A 22,509-nucleotide genomic window follows, 5' to 3' on the forward strand; every position below is an offset into this window, starting at 1 on the left:
GCAGATTGTTCAGCAGAAGTGACAAAACGTCAGTTGTAGCTAGTGCTAGCTGTCCATTAGCATTAGCATGATGCTAACATGTTATTTATGTATTTATGGGCTGTTGAGCGGCTGCAACATTGTGCCCACCAGTACGTCCGTGGAGGTAGAGGCACCCGTCTGTCTGCCTTCAGTCTCCTCTGAAACGGTGCAGCACCTCCTTTGTTTGTCCCTGTTTCAGAGCGTGGTGTCCTGCACTGGTCAGCTCCACTTCCTCCTCCTTCCTCTTCCGCTCCACAAAAGTCATTCACCATCTCCTGGGAAGAGTTTAGCAGTTAATCTGTTTTATACCATGGTCTGGGTGAATACTCGATTCTGATTGGCTGGTGCATTATTTTGGTATAACCGCACACGTAGTCCGGTAGTTAAATCACTGGGATATCACTCCGCTGTGGGCATCGCTATAGCAACGCATGACACAGCTGAATCAGATAAACACGTAATTAGTGACTGACAGGAACGTATGAGATGGATTTTATTTAATTTCAACGTTTTTGGCCAAAACAAAATGTTTGATAAATGTGAAGTAGAGGAGAGTGAGCAGCTAGGTTAGCTACTGTTAATAACATATGAGCTTTCCATTTCTATTGAAAACGGTTAAGGCTATTCATGATTTTCAGGCGTACATAAAATGATCCTGCATTTAAGCATATTTGTCTGGATTAGTAAAGTCAATCATGAAAGTTTCAGTTCGTGGGGCCCGGGTGTAAGAGACTCCACCGCAGCTGTTTCCATAAACAGTTGAGCTGGTTGAGCTAGCTAGCTTTAGCTTCAGGTTAAACAGCGTAAAAGTGAAATAACTCCTGCCCACGAGTGCCGCATATCGGTGTTTACTTCCACGGAAAAGTGCCGGGTTAGTCCTGTTGTGTTGTGATTCTGTGCTGATGTTGTGTCGTTGAGCCTGACTGAGATCCTCGTAATAGCTGCGGAGAATGACTCGCTCTGAGACGAGCCTTCAGTGACCGGCTAAAAACCCACATAAAGTAGTCCCGGTGGTCTGGCATTTTTAGTGACTTTAGTAAATGAAAAAAACATTTATTATAAATGTTACGTTTGTGGGACCCTGGTATAAGCGGATTAAACAACTCAGAGCCGTGCATTAGACGGTTATAATGCACGACGCGGAGTGCATTATAACGTCTAATGCGTTGTTTAATCCTTACTTATTCTCCAGTGAACGTCCATTCGCCAGAACAATAGAAGACATGTGTGTGGCTTAGCTCTGAGTCTCGCCCGGATACCTCCTTCCTTGTTCCCTGTAGCACCTCTCATGACGCCTCCACTGTGCTGCAGGTGTGGGGGGCTTTTGGTGCCTCTTCATTGTCTCAGAAGAACATGGCAAAGATGTACAAAAGCATCCAGTAAAACACTGTTGAACACAGAAACCACAGATGCAGTTTGCAGAAAAAGGTGAAAATGCAGCTGTACCAAGAGAGAGGGAGGTTGCTGCCTGTTTACACGTCGCCATGACGATTTGGGTAAAATGTGCTTGGTTAATCCACACCTCAAAGTACGACTCATTGTCTGTATCTAGAGTCACAGTGTAAAAGATGAGCAGAATCGCACAGCACAAAACAACTGCAGTAACATTCAGACAGACACCTTTGATTTAGTGAAATAATTTACTTAACATTTTATACATTGACATAAATTAACAAACGTGACATGATTCTTCCCGTTTCGAGCCCTTTCTCTCAGTGAACGTCCAACATAAGGCATCAGTATCACAGTATTTCCAATCTCGCATAAATATCGCCCTCGTCATCATCCCGCGACGCCAGGTCCGAGGTCACGTTCCCAGGGGTTCGGAGTGTAAATCTTCTCACAATCGAGTTGCCACGTTGTTGGTCGAGAGTCATTTCTCCAGTTCGCAAATGGCAAATAAAGTGTGCAAAACGGCGGGCTCGCGGACAGTAAACTTTGGTTTGTTTTTGGAGATTAGTTGAACAGGATGGAGTCCGGGTCCCTGTTGGCGATCTGGGCCATGTGTTTGAGGATGTCCTTCTTGGTGATGATGCCGAGGAGCCGCCTGCACGAGACACAGAGAGAGGAAGATGTTACTTTGATGAGAGGCGGTGCTTTCACTGCAGCCTTATCTCAATGGTTCAAAGGGATATTTCAGGATTTTTGACATAGGGCCTCATTTCCTTGATTTTTTTTTTGTAATTCATGCAGTTCTCATGTTTGAAGAGTTTCGTGGCGCTAGGCTAGTGCTAGGCAAACGCATTTCTATAAGGGCTTTTCCACCAAGGTGCTGGTTCTGGGCTGGTTCTGGTGCCGGGTTGGTTCCATAGATACAGACGGCATCTCTGGAATCTTCCATATATGGTCATGTTAAAAAAAAACAGTTAAGGGGGAAACAATTTGGATAAAAATCTAAACTTTCTCTTATTATTCAAAAACTACGTTAACAAACGCTGAATTATGAATACAGTTTTCTACTAAATAAAGATACAAAGACATGGGGAGGAGCAAAGTGGTTCAACAGCCCATACATACATAAATAACAGAGAATGCTAACATGATGCTACATGTTAGCATCGGGCTAATGCTAACGGCTAGCTAGCGCGAGCTACAACTGCCGTTTTTTCACTTCCACTGAACTATCAGCTGTGAGAAAATATCCATATGGGCCCGATTTAGACTTGACTTTATTTGTATGTGATAAATAAGTTCATATTCCACCAGAAAATGGCTAAAAAGAGTGAAAAATTGTGTTTCCCAAAAGATTCTATTTTCCCCCTCGGCGAGGCCACGCCCCCTTCTATGACGAGATGCCGTCTGTATCTATACTGACTTGGTTTCCCACCAAAATGAGAGCTGTGCCTATTGCCATAGCAACGCTTTGGGAAGTCAACATAAAACATGGATAGCAACATCTTACTACAGCCACTTCTGGTTATAAAACACAGAAAAATATGTTTATGTTCCTGTCACAGCAGCCGTTAACATTTTGATTTCTTCTTTCTAACTCTTGTTTTAGCTAAAGAGCATAAAGCAAAGCAACAGTTAGTTTCCTCCACAGAGACTGTTTTGGCTTCTCCAGGAAGTTCTAAGCACAAACTAACTAATATTGATTGTTTGTTGGAGGAGAGAGCCACGCCCCCAGCCGCTGACATCACTGGTGCTCGTTTCTTGGTCCAGCTTTTAACTGGTTCCCAACCGGCACCAGATTTTGGAACCAAGAGCCAGCGTTTTTTCAGTGGAAAACGAAAGAACCGGTTCTGAAACTGGAACCGGCACCAGCTTGGTGGAAAAGGGCTTTATGGTATCAGCTAGCCTGCATTAAAAACAGTCTGACCCGCTCCACAGAGCACCTGAGGCGAATCACGTATAACACCAGACAAACCATATAAATGTCTGTGTCGATGGAGTAATTCTAACCATTTTGCATTTTCGGGAAGTCTGGGCATCTCTGCTGAGACGGCTGCCTCTGCGATAAAGCGGAAGAAAATGGATGGATGGGCATTTTGCATTTAAAAGAACTTATATTTGAGCAGCATCAGCTTCGTGGTTGTATAAGCCAGTGTTTCCCAAAGCAGGGGGTACTTGGAACTATTTCAGATTGAAAAAAGTGGAAGATGTAACTTTTTTTTTTATAGGAAAAGCCATATTTTTCAGTAAAATGTGTTGCTTTGGGAGAATTGTAGGCTTATTTTTGACCGCAACATTGTCCTTTTTCTTACAAATACCACTTTTAAGTAAGTACTTTCTTAATAAACTGTAACACCCTTGAGGTAGAGGGTACACGGTTGACCACTGAAAGGCCAAAGGGGTACGAAAGACAAAAAACGTTGGGGACCACTGGTATAAGCTACGCAGCGGTGGAGTGATCTGCTAAAAAAATAGTCTCTCAAAATGCGATCATTCATGTGATGCAGGTCAGATATCGACACAGACATTTATATGGTTAGTCTGGTGTTATAAGTGATTTGCCTCAGGTGCACTGTGGAGCGGGTCAGACTGTTTTTAATGCAGGCTAGCTGATACCATAGACATGCACTAGCCTAGCACCACGAAACTCTTCAAATATAAGAACTGCATGAATTACAAAATAATAATCTCCAGAAATCAGCAACACTCTGGATAACTAGGAAATGAGGCCCTATGTCAAAAATCCTGAAATATCCCTTTAAAATGTGCTTGAATTCATTTAAAATTTAAGTTGATTTTGAGCAGGTTTGGACTGACTTGAAATAAGATTGCCATTGAGACAAGTGTTGATTTGCTTAAAGAGCAGGTATTAATGCTTTTCACAGGTATTTGGTAACAATCTTAGAGGGGGGGTATTATGCAAAATCGACTTTTTCAAGCTTTACATCATGTTATTATGTCATTCCCTCATTAAAAACATGCCTGAAGTGTTGCCTTGGCACATTCACGTATTTTTGAGTAATCTGTAAAAACTTTGATGGCGGCCATTTTAGGGATAGGTTTGCCTGAGTCCTCCTAGGAACGCCCCCACCTCCTGGAGACGCCTCCGAGCTTTCGTCACCAGCCGAGTAACCAACCACTGCTCCTCAGCAGAACCCCCTCCCCACTGATGCCACAGACAGCGTGTGGAGGGGGCGTGTCGGAAAGGCTCAGAGGTTCTTAAAGAGACAGAGGCCTATTTCAAGCCATTCGCTACAGCCATTTTGAGAGAGCAATTTTATACAAGGCAGTTATTCTAATTTACTGCATTTACAGACCAGCAGAAGGTTTCGTCATCATTGTAGTGTGATATAGACTGGTGCTATGTGATTGAAAAAAGCATAAAACCCCCTCTTTTAACACTTTGTTTTCACTGTTTTACACTTTCTTGGTTGGAAAATGCAGTATTGAAACAAAACATCCAGTGATTTCCTGATTTTTTTCAAGTTTTTTCTCTTGTTATATACATTGTTGCCGTTTCATAAATCAATGTATTGTTTGAGCCGGAGAACTCCATCATACAGACTCTCTTTTAGCTTTTGTAGTTACTTATATGCGTCTGTACAAAATGAAGACAAAATAATAAGCAAAAGATTGATTTCAAGACTTTATTTTGTGAGGGACGTTCAAACAAAGACACTATGAAGGGAGTTGTATCTGTGGTTCTGTGGATAATCAAGGATATATCGTTTGTTTTCTACATATTTTTGCAGAGGAATCCCATTGAAAAGCCCCCGTCGCCGTGTTGATCAGCGTCGAGTGAGGAAAGACAGAAAACAACACGAGCGCTGCCGGTAAACACCTCCGAAAACCCCTTGAATTATTGTCGACAAAGTGTTATGAGTTACGACAGCCAACTTCTGCCTTTACGAGTCACAGAAAGAGCTTTACGACTCACTGTTTTCCGCACATGAAAGACTTTCAACAACAGATAATCTCCCACTTAGTCAAAGCGATCGTCCAAACAGCAAAACAAAAGTGAGAAATTTCAAGGCGGGCGACCAAAACAAGTGTAAAACGGTATTATTGTGGCGCTTCTATCTGCTCCACACGCCTTGTTTGTGGAAGATTAGGCCCGACAAAAGTTCCCGGGGCAAAAATATTGTCATCCGGGTCTTTGGTTCTCCCCGTTTGACGACCTTGAGCCGGTAGAGACTAAAGATAGCGTGGGAAAAGCGCGTCGGGCGATGAAATTTAACAGTGTGAGAGGTGCAGCAGGAGCAGATCTGTGAAGGCCCCTCGAGCGCTGCATTCTCTGACAATGAGTGGGTCTTTAAACGCACCGTGATCAAGACAAACAGTCATGGATCTGACTGCCTGAAGCGGCCGCTCCGTCCCACACAGGCGAGAGCAGACAATGGAGAGTCCCGCTTTGCAATTAGGACGTTCACACAGGGAGAACTTTGGGGATCTGGGTTTAAAAACACGACTGGTCACGGCGTGTTTAGCGTTGGATAAGTTGTGAATGACTAGACCTGTCGCAAGAGGTCAGTTTAACCTCGTAAACCCCCGCCCCTGGTAGGAAACGAGGATGAAGACAACAACAAAAAACATCAAAAAGTGACAATAAAAGCCATAAAAGAGCAAAGAAAAGTAACACACAACAAGAATGTGATGAAAGTACAACAAAAAGCCACAAAAAACAACAAAATTATGACAAAAACACCAGAAAAAGCAACAAAAGAGCAACAAGAAACCAGCAAAAATGAGAGGAAAAATATCCTTTTAGATCAGTTTTGTCGGTCTAGTGCAGCTTCAAAGAGATGGGAACTGCGAAATACTGTCCTGTTCCCCACTGTTTAAGTATTGGTAAAAGGGACTATATGGCGTTTAAAAATGTTAAAAGTATTTTCCGCCCCCTACATGTTAGGGATGGGCGATACCACAGTTTTTGGAATCAATACGATACCGATACTTTTGGGGTAATTTTTCCGGTCATTTTTATATGGGTGAATGTATTTCAATCAATATACATTTCTAAAACTGGTAATTTTATATAATTAATAGGGAAATTAAAATTATATTACTTTAACTGGTTAATTAAACAATGCTAATGTAAAATCAAATACATAAACAAATTCTAAAATGATTACTTTAATGACAAACAGACTCTAAACCAGAATGATATGGCTTTGTTCAATCCCCTGCTGTTGTGGACTGTTTTGGCCCAGAACAAAGATGTAAATCGTCCTTTCATGCTTAAAATTGCTGCCACGCCTTCATTTTACATATGCAAATTAGTATCAATACTTTTTGCCCAATATCTATACTTTAAAAGTAGCCGTTTGGTATCGATATATCGATACTGTGGTATCGATCCGCCCATCCCTACTACATGTTCCAGCCATGTCCTAATTTGTAGAATGAGCCCAGACCTGTTCACCACAACTGCCTCTAAAATCCTGCACTGTCACTCAGAAAGTTACTTCGGGTCTGAAGTGCCGTCATGCACGAGCTTAATATAGAAGGTGCAGTTACACGTAAGACCTGAGGTGGCAGTAGTGAGTATAAAAATGATTATTTATATTGTTGCTGTTTTGGGACATTGATGTTGCGGCGAGGAGCGGAGCAGAGCGGAGCGAACAGGCGGATGATGTGGAATCCTGGTGCAGTACTTCCATTTAGAACTTAAAGGAACAGGCCACCGCTTTCCATACTGAGATATGTTCTTACCTGGGCTTAGACGAGTTGATGCGTACCTGTCTGGCCCTCAATCACGCAAAATGACCAAAGATGTTGTTAGCATTTGGCCTCTCCCAATGTATTCCTATTGCTCCCAATGGGGGTGAAGTTAGAAGCGCCCATGCTCTTCACGCGCTCACACAGAGACCAGACAGGTACGTATCAACTCGTCTAAGCTCAGGTAAGAGCATATCTCAGCATGTAAAAACGGTGGCCTGTTCCTTTAATTTACAGTGCAGAGGTTTCATTTCCAGCCCTTGAACGCCTCACAGCCTCACAGCCTCCCGGTTCCCTGTAGTTATTGAATTATTTGTGAAACGGACATTTCATGAGGATTTCTGCTGCTGTGAAGCTATAAATGAATTACACTTTAACTTTGAACATATATTTATATCGAATACTTTTCTGAATCTTTCGCAAACCCGTCCAGACTCAGAGAAAACATGCAAACTGCGAACAATCCGGGAACCGAACCAAGGACCTTGAGGCAAGATGTCTGGCATTCTAATTCATCAATAACCACACATTTGACTGAGATATCTTCTGTAATTCCTAGATTGTTCCCTTCACACGTGGATCCACTCCATCGCAAACGCAGTCCATCAGAACCAAATGTTCTCCGCACTTAAACCTGTCAGCGGCTCCCGGGCTCGCGTTTGGGCTCCGTTTTTTCTGTGACCTTCAGAGGCGGCTTTTTAAAACAGTTTGAAAAAGTGGAAACATGAAATAAACTCCCGGGATCCGTCTGACGCCAGATTTCTTAGCGATGTTTTGAATTATCGCCGCTCCTTCGGGCGATGATAACTTCACGAGGTGTTGGAAGGAACCGTGTCTTTGAGGAAGCTCGAAGCCGATGGGAAACTTACGGACGAGGAAGAAAAATATTATCGCGAAACGAGGAGGAAGTCTGTGGCGTTTCAGACCAGAGAGATTAAACGCCAAACGGTTGTAATGTGCGTTTATGTTGGCAACTCCACTGAACACCTGAAAGGCTTTTTTAATATAAGGTCCTGATGTGGAAAAGGTTTTGTCCTTCACTATATTGTAAAAGCAGACGTTTATACAGGAAGAAGTAAAACCTAAAGCCTTTTGAACCGAACATTTCACTGACTGTCAATACTTTTTCAGTATTTAAACTTAAATGTCATTGACAGGCATTAAATCCCATTCATACAAGCGTTATATCAAACTTTCTTGGAAAATAATGACACAGTTTAGCAAAAAACACATATTTTACTGCAGTTTTGGCTAATATTGGCTATATGACTTTTCCCATCATTCCTCTGTTTGATGAAATCTCAAGGAATAAAGCCAAACTGGAGGAAATGTGCTCGGTTAAAGGGATATTTCAGGATTTTCAGGATCATTTCCTAGTTACCCAGAGTGCTGCTGATTTCTGGAGAGATATATATATATTTAAATTCATGCAGGCCTTATATTTGAGACACTCCTCCTTTCTGTTCAAAAGAAGAACCGTCTGGACAGCTCCTCGCAGCCGATCATTTCACGATTTTACCCACATCGGTCCAATCACGCACTGAGAGGCGGGACTTCATTCCCCCAAGAGGCGGAAGCCGTCACCACACTCGACCCGAAACAATAGAGATGGCGTGTGTGGCGAGTGATGCGATATTTTCTTCTGCTCTTTCGTCTGTTTTAAATCATTTGAAAAAAAATGTGAATCCCTAAAACCTGAGCAAGAAACAGCGTTGGTAAATAAGGATGTTTTTGGAAAGGCTTCCTGCTTACTTATCTAGTGTTGCTCTGATTGGTTGATGCCGTCTGTCAATCACGCCCACCGGGAAATTGTTGAGATCATGCTGCTCTCAGACCATATGTCTTTGAAATATATCTATGAAAAAGCATGTAGTTTGGCAGGCCAGGCAACTATTTGAAGAGTTTAGTGTTGCTAGGCTAATGCTAGGCTAGTGCATGTCTATGGTAACTAGTAGCCTGCTTTATTATACGGCTCTTCACAATGCAAGTAGAACGTTCCATTGATTTGACCGGTCATTATTTTCTGATAGAGGACCTCTGAAAAAAATAATGACCGCTGCCAATGGCAACGGAGTTCGTGCTTGTAACACAGGTCGTTCATATCACTCAGCACAGAGTAGTAGCGACACTATCTCTGTCACCGTCACTGCGAGAGGAGTTGGGGGAATCGCCCGTGAAGTTAACAGGAGTCCGACTTTCAACTTACCCAGAGATTCACCACCACCTCCTCTCCAACTGCACCTTCAGCTAAGTATCTAGGCTCGCTGCTAGCCTTGCTGCTACTAGTCAAGCCAAACGTTGCAAGAAATGTTTTGGGAACTATTTGCCGCGGAAATCATTAAAGGGACTAGTATTTTCCTCCCCCCACATGTTCCAGTAATGTCCTAATGTGTAGAACGAGCTCAGACCTGTTCACCACAAACTGCCTCTAAAATCCTTCGGGTCTGAAGTGCCGTCATATATATTTATTTTCCCGATAATGACCAGCGTTCTATACATTATCCCTTACTTAAAAACCTCTTCAAAATCATGGGGTCGTCTCCAAACGTTGCCATATCTGATTTGCAGAAAGCTCCTGGATTCCACTTGTAGTAATGCGGCCGCAGGTAAACAAACTACTGTAGATCCGGTATCCTACAGCTACAACCAGAAAGCTAACGCTGCTCAAATATAAGTTCTTTTAAATGCAAAATGGTTATATTTCAAAAATGATTGAGTCAACACAGACATTTATATGGTTAGTCTGGTGTTGTAAGTGATTTGCCTCAGGTGCACTGTGCTTAGGTCAGACTGTTTTTAATGCAGGCTACTAGTTACCATAGACATGCACTAGCCTAGCACTAGCCTAGCACCACGAAACTCTTCAAATACAAGGACTGCATGAATTAAAAATATATATATATCACCAGAAATCAACAACACTCTGGATAACTAGGAAATGAGTCCCTATGTCAAAAATCCTGAAATATCCCTTTAAAGCGTAAAAAACAGACACATCTGCCTCGACTCTTCATTTACACAACAGACAATAACAGAATGATTTTGTTGATTAAAACCGTGAGAGATAAAACACCGGCTGACGTTTGTGTAGCGCTTTAAAGCCTGGAGTCTGACCGATGTGAGCGCTGAATGGGGCTTCGGAGACGCGTTTGGCTGCGCGGAGGTAATTTGTTCAACATAATGGACACAGATTCCGGATGACCATTTATTTTCGTCCACAGCGGTTTCCCTTTTTGGCAGATTATCTCCAGTTTAGCAAATTCATAAATGTCGACTTGTCGTTACAGCGTGATTTACTTTTTAAAGCATCAATATCAATATCCAGCTAAAATCCTCTGCAATTTTAGACTGTAGTCATTTTATTTGGAGATACTTTTATTCATGCTTTAGCAGAGCAGGAACAAAATGAATGTACTTGAGTAGAGTTTTGGCTGAGAAATGATTAATATTATATTACTCCACTCTATTTGAAAGATAAATATAATAGTTTCTACTCCACTTCATTTCTAAAAAAGTTATTTTGTCAATTTTAAAAGCCTAATAATGCACCCTCCAGAACAGTAGGTTAGGCTGTGCAGACGTACATGTTCAAGGAAGAACATTTTTCACTAATTCAAACGGATTTTCTACTTTGAATTAAAGATCTGACATATCAGAGCCGAAACCAGAAAAAAAAATACAATATCGGGTGTCGGCTACAAATATCCGATACCGAACCGATACCACTTTTGGCTCTCACCGCTTTAAAACACAACTTTCACAAATTAAATCTATGTGGTCATGCTGTATGTCATTTTGAAGCTAAAAACCTGGAGAATTCAATCGCTGAGTTAGATTTAACTCTGCAATTGTATTTTTTATCGCTGTGCAAAATGCCGCGGCTAGCAACAGCATGCTAAAGCTAGTGGCAGCATGCTAATGCTAATGTCAACTAATCAATGCTTAGACAGAAACTACTGTATGATTGGATCACCTAAAGTAGCCTCATGAAATAATATCAGTTATATTTTACGAGACAATACTTTTTATTCCGATATCAATACGTTTGATGGCGTCATGAATATTAATTAAAGATAGGTTATATTATTGTACATAAGATTAATTTGGGGTTGATTTATTCCTTATGAAATAGGACTGTGGTTTCTCCTTTATGTCCGGGATCAGTTGTTTATTTAGGAAGAAGGGGTTCAAAGCACATAGAAACAAATGTATATGATGAATAATATAGTATATCAAAATAAAGGTTAAAAATTGCTGCATGTTTCAAAAAAATAGCATATAAAGTAGTAGGAACCGTGTCCTAGTAGTAGTAAAAGTATAGTAGTCTCGTATTGTGAGACAACCAGAGGTTCCCACCCCTATTGCAGTCAGTGGCCAAGTTGTTCATATTAATGTAGAGTTGAAAGTCCAGTTATTCTTGTTTAATGTTTTTCCATTACAGTTTATTAATATATGGCCTTTATTTGAAAACTGATAACAAAAAATGATACTTCATTGATAAAAAAAGTTACCCGTTGTGCGTGACGAGGCACTGCCGCAGCCCGAGCTTCCTGAAGATGTCCACGGTGATGTCCATGGGCGTGTGGTCCGTGACCGTGAAGGGGCTCAGGTCCATGATGCCGCGCAGACGCAGAGGGGGCGGGGCGTCGGGCGGCTGCGACGGAGCGTGCTCGGTGAAGACGACCTGGGACGCGCTGACCACGCCCTCCTGACGCTTTCGGGCATTGTCTGGGAAAAGAGAAGCCATTTTAATAAAAAGAAACATACCAGGTTTTCAAATTTGAGCGAGTAGAAGAAAGAAAGCACAAGACTGTTTTAATCTTATTCAGCATCGAGGAAGGAATGCGCTCATAATTCAGAAAGGCAAGAACATAATTGTCACAGGTTTTTGGCCTTGAAAATGTATGTGTTTGTCTTGGACGATCTGGATCTTGGGCAAAGCTGATAACTAAAACTAAAAACATTTGCAAGTTGCTAGTTCCCATTCCCAAAATCCGAAGCTAGAGCAGATGCAGATGACAAACCTGCAAAGTAATAATCGGCAGAAGATGACACAAAGGAGGTTGAAGTCCCATTAAAATTAATAGACAGATTGTGCGTCCGAACTGTCAGCGGCTCAAATGGTTAAGAACATACTTTAAAATAAACAAAACACTATAAATTACTTAAAATCAAAATAAGTTATTTTTCTCTCTGTTTTTCTTCACAGATGCTTGAAGACATTTATTACAAGGAGATGTGATGTTGGAAGGATCTGGAGGTGCAGAAGCGCAGCTTCACTTTCGTCAGTCTACCCCAGGGCAGCTTTGGCTACAAACGTACTTTCTTGAAAAGCATCTTTGAAATGCGCTAGAATAATTTTCACAATAATGTTGATTGTACATTGTAAATAGTTTTAATAAAATGAGTGTCTTGATTTTTGCAGCTTTTACTGTTGAACCTTTGTCAATGATCTTCCTCCTGTTCTTGCTGCCACATGTAAATAGACTTCTTTATTCACCTGACACATTCTTTTTAAACAAAACTCTTAAAGGGACTATATGGAGTTTAGAAATGTTAAAATTATGTATTTTCCTCCCCTACATGTTCCAGCCATGTCCTAATGTGTAGAATGAGCTCAGACCTGTTCACCACAACTGCCTCTAAAATCCTGCACTGTCACTCAGAAAGATGTTAAATCGGGTCCAAAGTGCCGTCATGCACGAGCTTAATATAGAAGCTGCAGTTACAGTAAATGAGTAAATGTTCCGATGAAAGCCCTGAGAGCAGGGGCTTTAAAGGGACATTTCAGGATTTTTGACATAGGGCCTCCTAGTTATCCAGAGTGTTGCTGATTTCTGGTGATATATATATTTTTTTAAATCATGTAGTTTTTATATTTGAAGAGTTTTGTGACGCTAGACTAGTGCATTTCTATGGTATCAGCTAGCCTGCATTAAAAACAGCCTGCCCCGCTCCACAGAGCACCTGAGGGAAATCACTTATAACACCAGACTAACCATATAAATGTCTGTATCGATAGAATAATGTTTGGAATATAACTGACCTTGCATCACATGAATGACCGCATTTTGAGGGACTATTTTCTAGCAGATCACTCCGCCAATGCGTAGCTTATACAACCACGAAGCTGATGCTGCTAAAATATAAGGTCTTTTAAATGCAAAATTTGATGATTTGCCTCAGGTGCACTGTGGAGCGGGTCAGACTGTTTTTAATGCAGGCTAGCTGATACCATAGAAATGCGCTAGCCTTGCACTAGCCTAGCGCCACGAAACTCTTCAAATACCTCTGGATGACTAGGAAATGAGGCCCTATGTCAAAAATCCTGAAATATCCCTTTAAGGACAAGTCCAGCTCATTTAAAACAGAAGAAAGGGTACTCGTAAAAAGATCGCTGTGTCGCAGCCGCCATCTTCAATGTTTTGGTTTATGGGAGGAGACACTGATGTGTTTTTGCCAGAGTCAGCGAGTTTTTGAATTATTATTATTTTTTTAGGTCTAGATGGGAACATTGAAGGGCAAAGTAACAACACTTTGGTGTGTCGACTCACCGATCGATATGAGCAGGTCTCTTCTGAACACAAACCCCACCAGTCTCTGAGACTCCGGCGACACGACGACTGGGAACCCGCTGAAGTGAGTGCTCTCCACCAGCGCCTGGAGAAGAAAAAATGACAAAGAGCACAATGAAAAATCTACATCTGTCTAATTTATACATGACATTTGCAGTTTGGCTGTTTAGTATGAACCCAAAAGTGGGTCGTGTGGCCAATTTGTTTGTTGTGAACCTTCCCCAGGCAACATCTCGTCTAATATCTACTAAAAAAGCACCTGGGTCTGTTAAAATGACTGACTTTTGACGATCATTTTAGTTTTATAGGTTTATTTAAGCATAAAAATCTGTAGGAAAACGAGACCACAGATCTCGAACTGTTTATTACATCAATATATTACAAAACGCGTCTTTATGGATTTCGACAATAAACCATTTCCCAGCCGCTCGACGATCAATCTACACACACAAAATCCACAAATCAATAACTGCCTGTCAATTTCGACGGGCGCCATGAAGAACGTCCTCTCGTAAATCGCCGAAACCCATGAATCACACCCACATCTAGATATCGCCTCGGAGGCCACCGCGATGAGCCTCCCAGCCTCAGCCGAACTTGGAGCTGCCTCGGGGTGACGGATGGTTTGGCCGGATTGTTGTGGACTTCACAGAGCGGTCCATAGGAAACGGATTAGCGACGCTTTAGCTTCCGCCGCTTCTTTATTTTTCTGCACTCTGTGACGTTGAGGGAAGAGACTCGAGGACTGTGCGTACGGTGGACTCCATGTTGTTTGAGGTGAAGGAGCCGTGTTGGGATTCCCCAGTTTTGAAAGATTTTGTGAATGTTTTAACGTCTGGAAATACAGGGTTTGGAAAGTTCCATGTGAGGTTGTTGCTAACCGCTAACCGCTAACGGCGTTTTAATGGGGATCGCATTGTTACTTTATGCTTCATCCACTCATGTTTCTAAGTGTGAGCCAATGTGAAACTTTTAAACATGGATTACACATCCTTCATGGCAGTAAAGTAATGCTTTACAGTTCAAAGTGGCAAAGGAGGAGAGGGGGAATACTTGCAAAATCCTAATTAGTACTGTGTGTCCAACTCTGTCACAACTCCATAGTTCTTCCAAGTACGGACGACTGGGAGCCAACACAAACATCAAGCAACTGTATATTATAGTGGTTTATATTTGTAAATCATTGACTCATTAGCCAGTAATTACAGATAATGGCTGATTTCCCCATTGCAACCATTATTATGTGATTATGATGGATGGAGCCATATTAATACAAAAACATTGTAAAGTGATTTTCAAGCTACTCAGTTTTTGTTGAAAAGATGGGTTTTGAAGGTGAAGTGGAGAGTGTGGGGGATGATCTAAAAATCTAAAAGCTCCTCGACTGGAGTGCACAGCCTCTCGGCCAGAGTAACGCCTCATTTGAAAGCTAAGACCTACAAAAAACCTGAGTTTATGTCACGTTTTTGTCTGGTTTTCATAGGTTTTTTGTTGCTTTCTTCATCGCTTTTTGCCCCTTTTTTGTCATTTTTTTTTTACTGTGTTTTTGTCGCTTCTTTGTTACATTTTTGTCACATTTTTTTTCCAGCTCTTTGGTCTCTTTTTGTGTTGTATTTTCATCCGTGTTTCCGGCGCACTTTTGACTCTCAAGATGCTTTTAGATTTGGTTAAAGCCAAACTGGAAAAGGTGGTATGGTGGTATGGTGGCATCCACAACAATGTAGTGAAGAAGGAAGAAGGAAGTAAAGAAGGAAGTAAAGAAGGAAGTAAAGAAAGAAGTAAAGAAGGAAGTAAAGAAAGAAGTAAAGAAAGAAGGAAGTAAAGAAAGAAGACAGACAGACAGACACAGAAAGATAGAAGGAAAGGGAAAGAAAGAAAGAAAGAAAGAAGTAAAGGAAGAAGTAAAGGAAGAAGGAAGAAAGAAGTAAATAAAGAAGTAAGAAAGAAGTAAAGAAAGAAGCAAAGAAGGAAGTAAATAAAGAAGTATGAAAGACAGAAGTAAAGAAGGAAGTAAAAGGAAGAAGAAAGACAGACGGACAGAAGGATAGAAGGAAAGGGAAAGAAAGAAAGAAGGAAAGGAAGAAGTAAAGGAAGGAGATGTAAAGGAAGGAGATAGAAAGAAAGAAAGAAAGAAAGAAAGAACGAAAGAAGGAAGGAAAGAAAGAAAGAAGCAAAGAAAGAAGTAAAGAAGGAAAGAATCAGTTTGTGTAAACTCAGATATTTTTTAACAACACCATTCTCATCATGTATCATGCCTGCACAACAGAATTGCAATAAAAAAAAATCAAACAAAAGCTCTGACATGTGGCGTCCTGTGATAAAAGTAAATCCTTGTTGCTTTACCTCCACCTCCCCCACAGTCATGCCGTCCTGGGTCAGCACGGCCAGGGGCGGGTCCGACCTCCTGGGCCGCATCACGTCCACGGCCAGGCTGCTGTGCTCAAACTCCTCCTTCGGCTCCAGGAAGGGGTATCCATTCAGCCTGATGTGCGCCTGGAGAGAGAACCAGAGGGGGCAGTGAACACCTCGAGGGGGCAGTGAACACCTCGAGGGGGCAGTGAACACCTCGAGGGGGCAGTGAACACCTCACAGACCTTCTCCTGATGAGGAATACTGACCTCGTAAATGCCCTCTCTCCCGAATGCGTCCGCCACCCATTTACTGGTCATGGTGGCGGCCATGAGGGGCACGATGTACTCCAGCCCGCCGGTCAGCTCGAACATGATGACGACCAGAGACACCGTCATGCGGGTCACTCCACCTGCCACAGACGGGACACTTAGTCATCACTTCTATATCTGTATCTATATCATTTCTTATATTTGCCTAAATTTCATGCAAGACGGACATCTACGTTTAAAATTGTTTTGCTGATGTAAGATGACAATTAAGAAGCATTTTGTAAATTTGGTGCCTTTTGTTGAAAATTGCTTTGTTCTGTGAACTTGGAAGCAAGGAAGGAAGGAAGGAAGAAAGAAGGAAGAAGGAAGGAAAGAAGCAAGGAAAGAAGGAAGGAAGGAATTAAGGAAGGAATTAAGGAAGGAAGGAAGGAAGGAAGGAAATAAGCAAGGAAGGAAGGAAGGAAAGAAAGAAGGAATTAAGGAAGGAAGGAAATAAGGAAGGAAGGAAGGAAGGAAGAAAGAAGGAAGGAAAGAAGCAAGGAAAGAAGGAAGGAAGGAATTAAGGAAGGAAGAAAGAAGGAAGGAAGAAGGAAGGAAAGAAGCAAGGAAAGAAGGAAGAAAGGAAGGAAGGAAGGAAGGAAGGAAGGAAGGAAGGAAAGAAGGAAGGAAGGAAGGAAATAAGCAAGGAAAGAAGGAAGAAAGGAAGGAATTAAGGAAGGAAGGAAGAAAGGAAGGAATTAAGGAAGGAAGGAAGGAAGGAAGGAAGGAAAGAAGGAATTAAGGAAGGAAAGAAGGAAGAAAGGAAGAAAAAAGGAAGAAATAAAGAAGGAAGAAAGAAAGAATTTGGGTAAACTCACAGATAAGGCTGTTTCTGCGAATTAAAGGCGCCTTTACTTTCCATCTCAGTGGCCTCTATAACGCTCCAGGACCAACTGTTTCAAAAGTTTCTGTTTTTCACTGATGACCCTCTCACCAGAAGCCTTTCTAGTGCTACAAGTTAAATTAAATTGTTTTGCCATCAATATACTGTTAAATGTATTGTCGCCATGTTAACCTTTAACCTCAAGACAAACTCTGCTCCCTATTACGTAAATAATCATCGTTCTATGGTTGGCCAAAACAATGTTCCTTTCCTTTAATCACGTCAGTTTCTTATTACTTGAATGTCTCAAAAACTCCACTGCTTTAATTTTCACTGACTGTGCAAAAACGTTTTGCTATATTGTTTACACAAATCCAGCTTTTGTCTGATGACTCTCGACAGCTGCGCAGACACATAACGCTCAATAAACTCACAGTGACATGTTTTTATCAGAGCGTATTTTCCCTGATGCTCAAATGGAAAGCTTAGGTCAACGGTTTCACGATGAACACATAAAGTGATCATCCTCCACTCCACAGACTTCGTGTAAGCAGAGACGGGTTTACAGAAGGACTCCCAAGGTTCACTTTGTGTGAAGGAAGAACGATGCGAGAAACTGAAGAGAACTGAGTTAACACAATGGTCTGGATACAATGGGTTCAAGACCTGTTATTTCTATGTCATTATAAAGCTGTGAGATGTTCTATAAACAGGGGTAGGGAACGTCAGGCCCGAGGGCAAACTCCAGCCCTCCACCATAAAACCTCTGGCCTCCCAAGATGGTTTTGAGCCATTTTTAAAACAAAAATCAGAGATCAAATACCTCTTAAAGGGTATCTAACCCCCCCTTCCAGAGGCTCAGTCTGAGAGTGTCAGATTTGAAAATCTCAACAGAAAAGGGGCGTTGCCTGGAGGACTAAGGGGCACGCGGGAGGGGTGAGGGGTGGGAGGGGTTTCGGGGTCTGATTGACAGGCCTGAGTCATTTGACTAACGATGCACTCGCAACGCTCCTCGTAAACAAAGTTCGAGCACAGCGAGCTAACTTATTTAGCAACATGGTGAGACAGCTCTACAGCTCTCTTTACACAGGACAGGCATCGTGGCAGACAGCGGCCTTGTACCCGAGACTGCTCTGAGGCGCGGGGTTATTTTATTAGTGATTCCGCTGTCATTTACAAAGCTAACGGCTTAGCATTGAGCAAGATCGATGTTAGCATCGCAGCTAAGGGACCAAACGTAACTGTCCTGGCTACTTTCAGAATCTACCGATCTATTTTAGATGTAGACTTTTCACTGTGGTCTACATAAACATTGCAGATGTATCTCAGTGTCCCAAGCAGAGAATGTGTGAGGTATAGAGACTTGATTATATGTATTACAAAGCTTTATTTTATTTCTCTCACAGCAAAGTGCACAAAACATGTCACATAAAAAAAAAAATATTGTGCAAGAACACTGTCCTAGAAATAGTTTTCGGTTGGTCATTGAAGATAAAGCAGATAAATCATCCATGTTTATCTAAAGGCTTAACTAAGGGTCTGTAACATTAGGCTCTTGGGTCCACAAAGTCATTTCTATTACTACATTTAGTGAATTACAGGTTTAACCAATGTAACACACGCACTGAACTACCACTAAATGATGAGTAAAGGCTATAATAAAGTCTTTACACGTATGCTTATTTAGTTGAAATAGTGAAAATGATAGATCTTATTTTTTTGGTAAGTTTTCTTACTTAATTTTGTACTTCCTGGCTTTTACAACATTGCAATTACCCAATGCAATTTTTCTTTTGTTAATCTTACTACGACAATATCAATCAATCAATAATGACAGTTTATATTTCATTTGAGGATCAAGCTGCATGTGGTACTCTATTCACTTAGTCTACCTAGATGTGTGCAATAAACAAATTGAACAAATACAATTTAAATTAATACTTGCCATACAATATCGAACTTGACTGTTTAATACTTAATTTATGGAATCAGAACTAGAACACACTGAACTGAATTTTTAAATGTGGCTCGATCATCCATCAAACTTTGATACGCCTTTTAGATTGATATAATTACAGTTTTGAGGGGAAAAGGCATTAAAAACATAGCAGTAAAGCTGAATTCTTGCATCCACAGTTGAGCTACAGGATGGCTTAAATTAACCAAGTAGCAGTAGCTCATGTACAGTATGCTGCATGCATACATGCAGGTCTTCTCAATGCACGGGAGACAAAGTTGACTTCTTATGGCTATACAGTTGTTGGGTTGCAGGTTAGTGTTCTAAAGGCCTATAATGTTATATAGAGGTACAATTATTTCATTTTTGAGGAAATGTTTGGTCTTGTATAAGAAAGATAATGGACCCAGTGACTGAAATTAGTGATCATTTTTGTAATTCATACATTTATTTTTTTGGCTGCAACTTGTGAAAGTGTAATGCAGTTAATATGAAAAACTGGCTCCTGCCTCCCCACTGGGGAGTGTGACATCACATTTTAGAACCTGCAACCCAGCAATACCAACTAAAATAATTACACATGCACCATTAAGTTTTCAGCTTCTAGAGACAAAGTGGTGCTGGTTCTACCTCACCAAACCATCCTGTGAAATATCTGACAGAAACAGCTAAAGGCTTCATTTTGTTCTTGGATTGCTGATCAGTGTCTACAATTAAATCTTGCATGGAACATTGATTTCATCTACTATGTTGTCCAGTGGCATGTCAGCTTATAGAATTCTTCATATTGCCATGTTTACTCCCATCGTTCTATATGTGGTTGGCGACTGTCCTTGTCCAATGTGCCTCCATTTCCAGAAACATTCTTTCTTTGCCCGATAGAGAGGTCGTCTGAAAATGTGAATTGAAATGCTATAAAAAAAATTAAAAAACACACAAAGACATGAATTACTTTAAAAGGGAAGTCTGTCATCAATATACTGATCAAATGCATCACCGTGTGATCCGATACATACAGTGGACATGAAGAATGGTTTGCATGCATTTTCTCCACCTCTTTCTCCACCTCTGACTCTGCATGGACAAGAAAAGTCTGTTACAACTCAGCATACATTTTTGCGTGCAAGATGTGTTAGCATCATTCTAATTTACATGTAAAATATAGTCCTCAATAAGGCAAAAAACTGTTTTCAATGAGAAGAAATATAAACCACTTGGGGAAATAGTAATATAAACAAAATGATAGGTGTCAACAAATGCATTTATTGGTCAACACTAAAAACGATTCTCCCACTTACTGGTGTAAAATACAATACTCCTATGCTACATTTGTTAGAATTTTAATGCGAGTTGAGCAATATTGTGATGTGCTCACCTACAGGTACTTATGACAGTTCAAATGAGTGGCCAGTCCTGTCTTGCACACACCTCAAGCTGGAAAATCCAGAAAACCACTCATACACGGGCTTTTTTCATCCACTGGACTTTGGTTCATGGTTAGCCACTGCTCTCAGGCAACACAGTCTGCATTCTGAAAAGATTTTGTTCCATACTGCCAGGCCAGTCTGAAAATATAATAATGCATATTCCACAGTCAATCCATAATCATCTGAGAATTCTAATGGTAACTGGTGCATTATTTCCCTGTAATCGCACAGTTCGTCTGAAAATCATCTTCTATATCACTCCACTGCAGCAATTTCCACAGTAATGATTAAAAATTAAGCTACTATTGTTGTGGAAGTCGCTTTAGATAAATCATCTGAAAAAACTGACTCTGCGTTGTGCAGTAAACCTGTGTAATACACAGCTTCTTGTTGTTTAATCCTTACTTATTCTACATTTGCTAAACTAGCACTATAGTCTAGCATTATAAACTAGCTATGTAATCTACGTAATATATTTGCCACACAAAATTATCAAGCCAAAACTTAACATGCTCACCTTATGTCCTCTTGAAAAATCTGGACCTGTGCCTGCTCACAGCCTCCTGCTTGTCTGGCCTCTCATACTGGGCACAGAGTGGTTCAGGCACAGGTACTTTGTCTGTGTGCTCCTGGTATGGGAGAGGATCCTCAACCACACTTTCAAACAGCAGGGCCATTAGTTGGTCAATATAGACTGTAAACAAAGCACAAAACATTTGTCTTTGTAAAAGCATTGGTTGTGTTGTTTTTAATGTGACATACCTGAGGTAGCTCTGGTCTTCAAGGCTCGCACGGTGTAGTCGCCACGTTTGTACTTTGGGTACACTATCGCATACCGCAGTACACCTTCAAGTGTTGTAGCATGTGACCTTGTAGCATTTTCATTGTAGTGCAGGGCAGCAATTTGCAACCTACAACATTTTTAGGTACAGATTCACACAACATTTTTTTTTTTTTAAATGTATGTATGTATTACCTTGCTAACATTCCTCTGAAGGAGAAGCCTGCACTTTTGGGGGAGAACCTAATTATCAGGCTGTGGAAGGCCTCAAGGGTTGACGTGTGGTACACCGGGCTGATTTTCTCCACATCCTTCACAAAGCGTGGAGCCAACACAATGTCACTGAGCCTCTCACATGCTGCTGTGCCTACAGAGTAAATTACCATGACATAATTGTAAAGCAATTTTTGTTTCGAATGACAATGCCAACCTTACATTTTTGAAATGTACATAAAATACAATGAGTAGAGGGCCAGTATTACTGATAACAAATGCAAAACTTACTTGGTTTGAGCCACACTCTTGACCCTTCCCCAACCAGAGGCCCGTGTAGGCACCGAGGGAACAGGGCATTGTCGTGCGTGTGCACATTCTGCATGTGGTTGGCCACAGACGTCCACTTAGCGACAGCCTCCTGTCCCGAGGTGGAAGTCGAAGCTGCCCAATAGAGGTGATTTACCACGCTTTTTCTCCACTGGCCAGCGTCCTGGGTGCTCTTTCTCTTTGCGAGCTCATCAATTTTTTTCCCAATTCCTAGAGTTTAAAATACATATTTACTAAATGCAGAATAACCATAATATTACACAGCATTCCCCAAATGCATACCCTTTCCCATGTGCCATGGGTCAAAGTAGTGCCTGATTTCCTTCTTTTCCTCCCTTAAAAACTTTTGCACGCCGGTGTGTCGGTCCGTCACAATGGCCTCCACATTGACACCCCTCTCTTCCAGCATAGTCAGACTCCGCACAAAGCCCTCCTTCTCCATGCGCACGCTGTTTCCAACCTCATTGCTCTAATAAGACAAAAAATAAATTAGGTGCTGAAATGCACAGAGTGATCCCAAATTACATATTGAAACATTCCTTGAATTCCATTACCTGGACTAGCTGGATGTCAATGACTTTGTTATTACTGAGATTCATCATGGTGTAACTG

General features: G+C 41.3%; 1 protein-coding gene across 1 annotated transcript in view; it reads right to left on the bottom strand.

Moving 5' to 3' along the window:
• Positions 1-1,874: 1,874 nt before the first annotated feature.
• LOC306980488 (H(+)/Cl(-) exchange transporter 5-like) overlaps positions 1,875-22,509 on the bottom strand; it is a 75,420-nt gene continuing 54,785 nt past the window's right edge. The window contains exons 12-16 of the mRNA XM_079579894.1: positions 16,325-16,467; positions 16,050-16,199; positions 13,686-13,791; positions 11,643-11,859; positions 1,875-2,068 (exon numbers count right to left, since the gene is read on the bottom strand). Coding sequence (XP_079436020.1) covers positions 1,978-2,068; positions 11,643-11,859; positions 13,686-13,791; positions 16,050-16,199; positions 16,325-16,467 — 707 coding nt within the window. The 3' untranslated portion in view covers positions 1,875-1,977. The remainder of the gene's footprint in view (positions 2,069-11,642; positions 11,860-13,685; positions 13,792-16,049; positions 16,200-16,324; positions 16,468-22,509) is intronic.

This window comes from Gobius niger (assembly GCF_951799975.1).
Source record: "Gobius niger genome assembly, chromosome: 21".
In the NCBI taxonomy this organism is placed as follows: domain Eukaryota; kingdom Metazoa; phylum Chordata; class Actinopteri; order Gobiiformes; family Gobiidae; genus Gobius; species Gobius niger.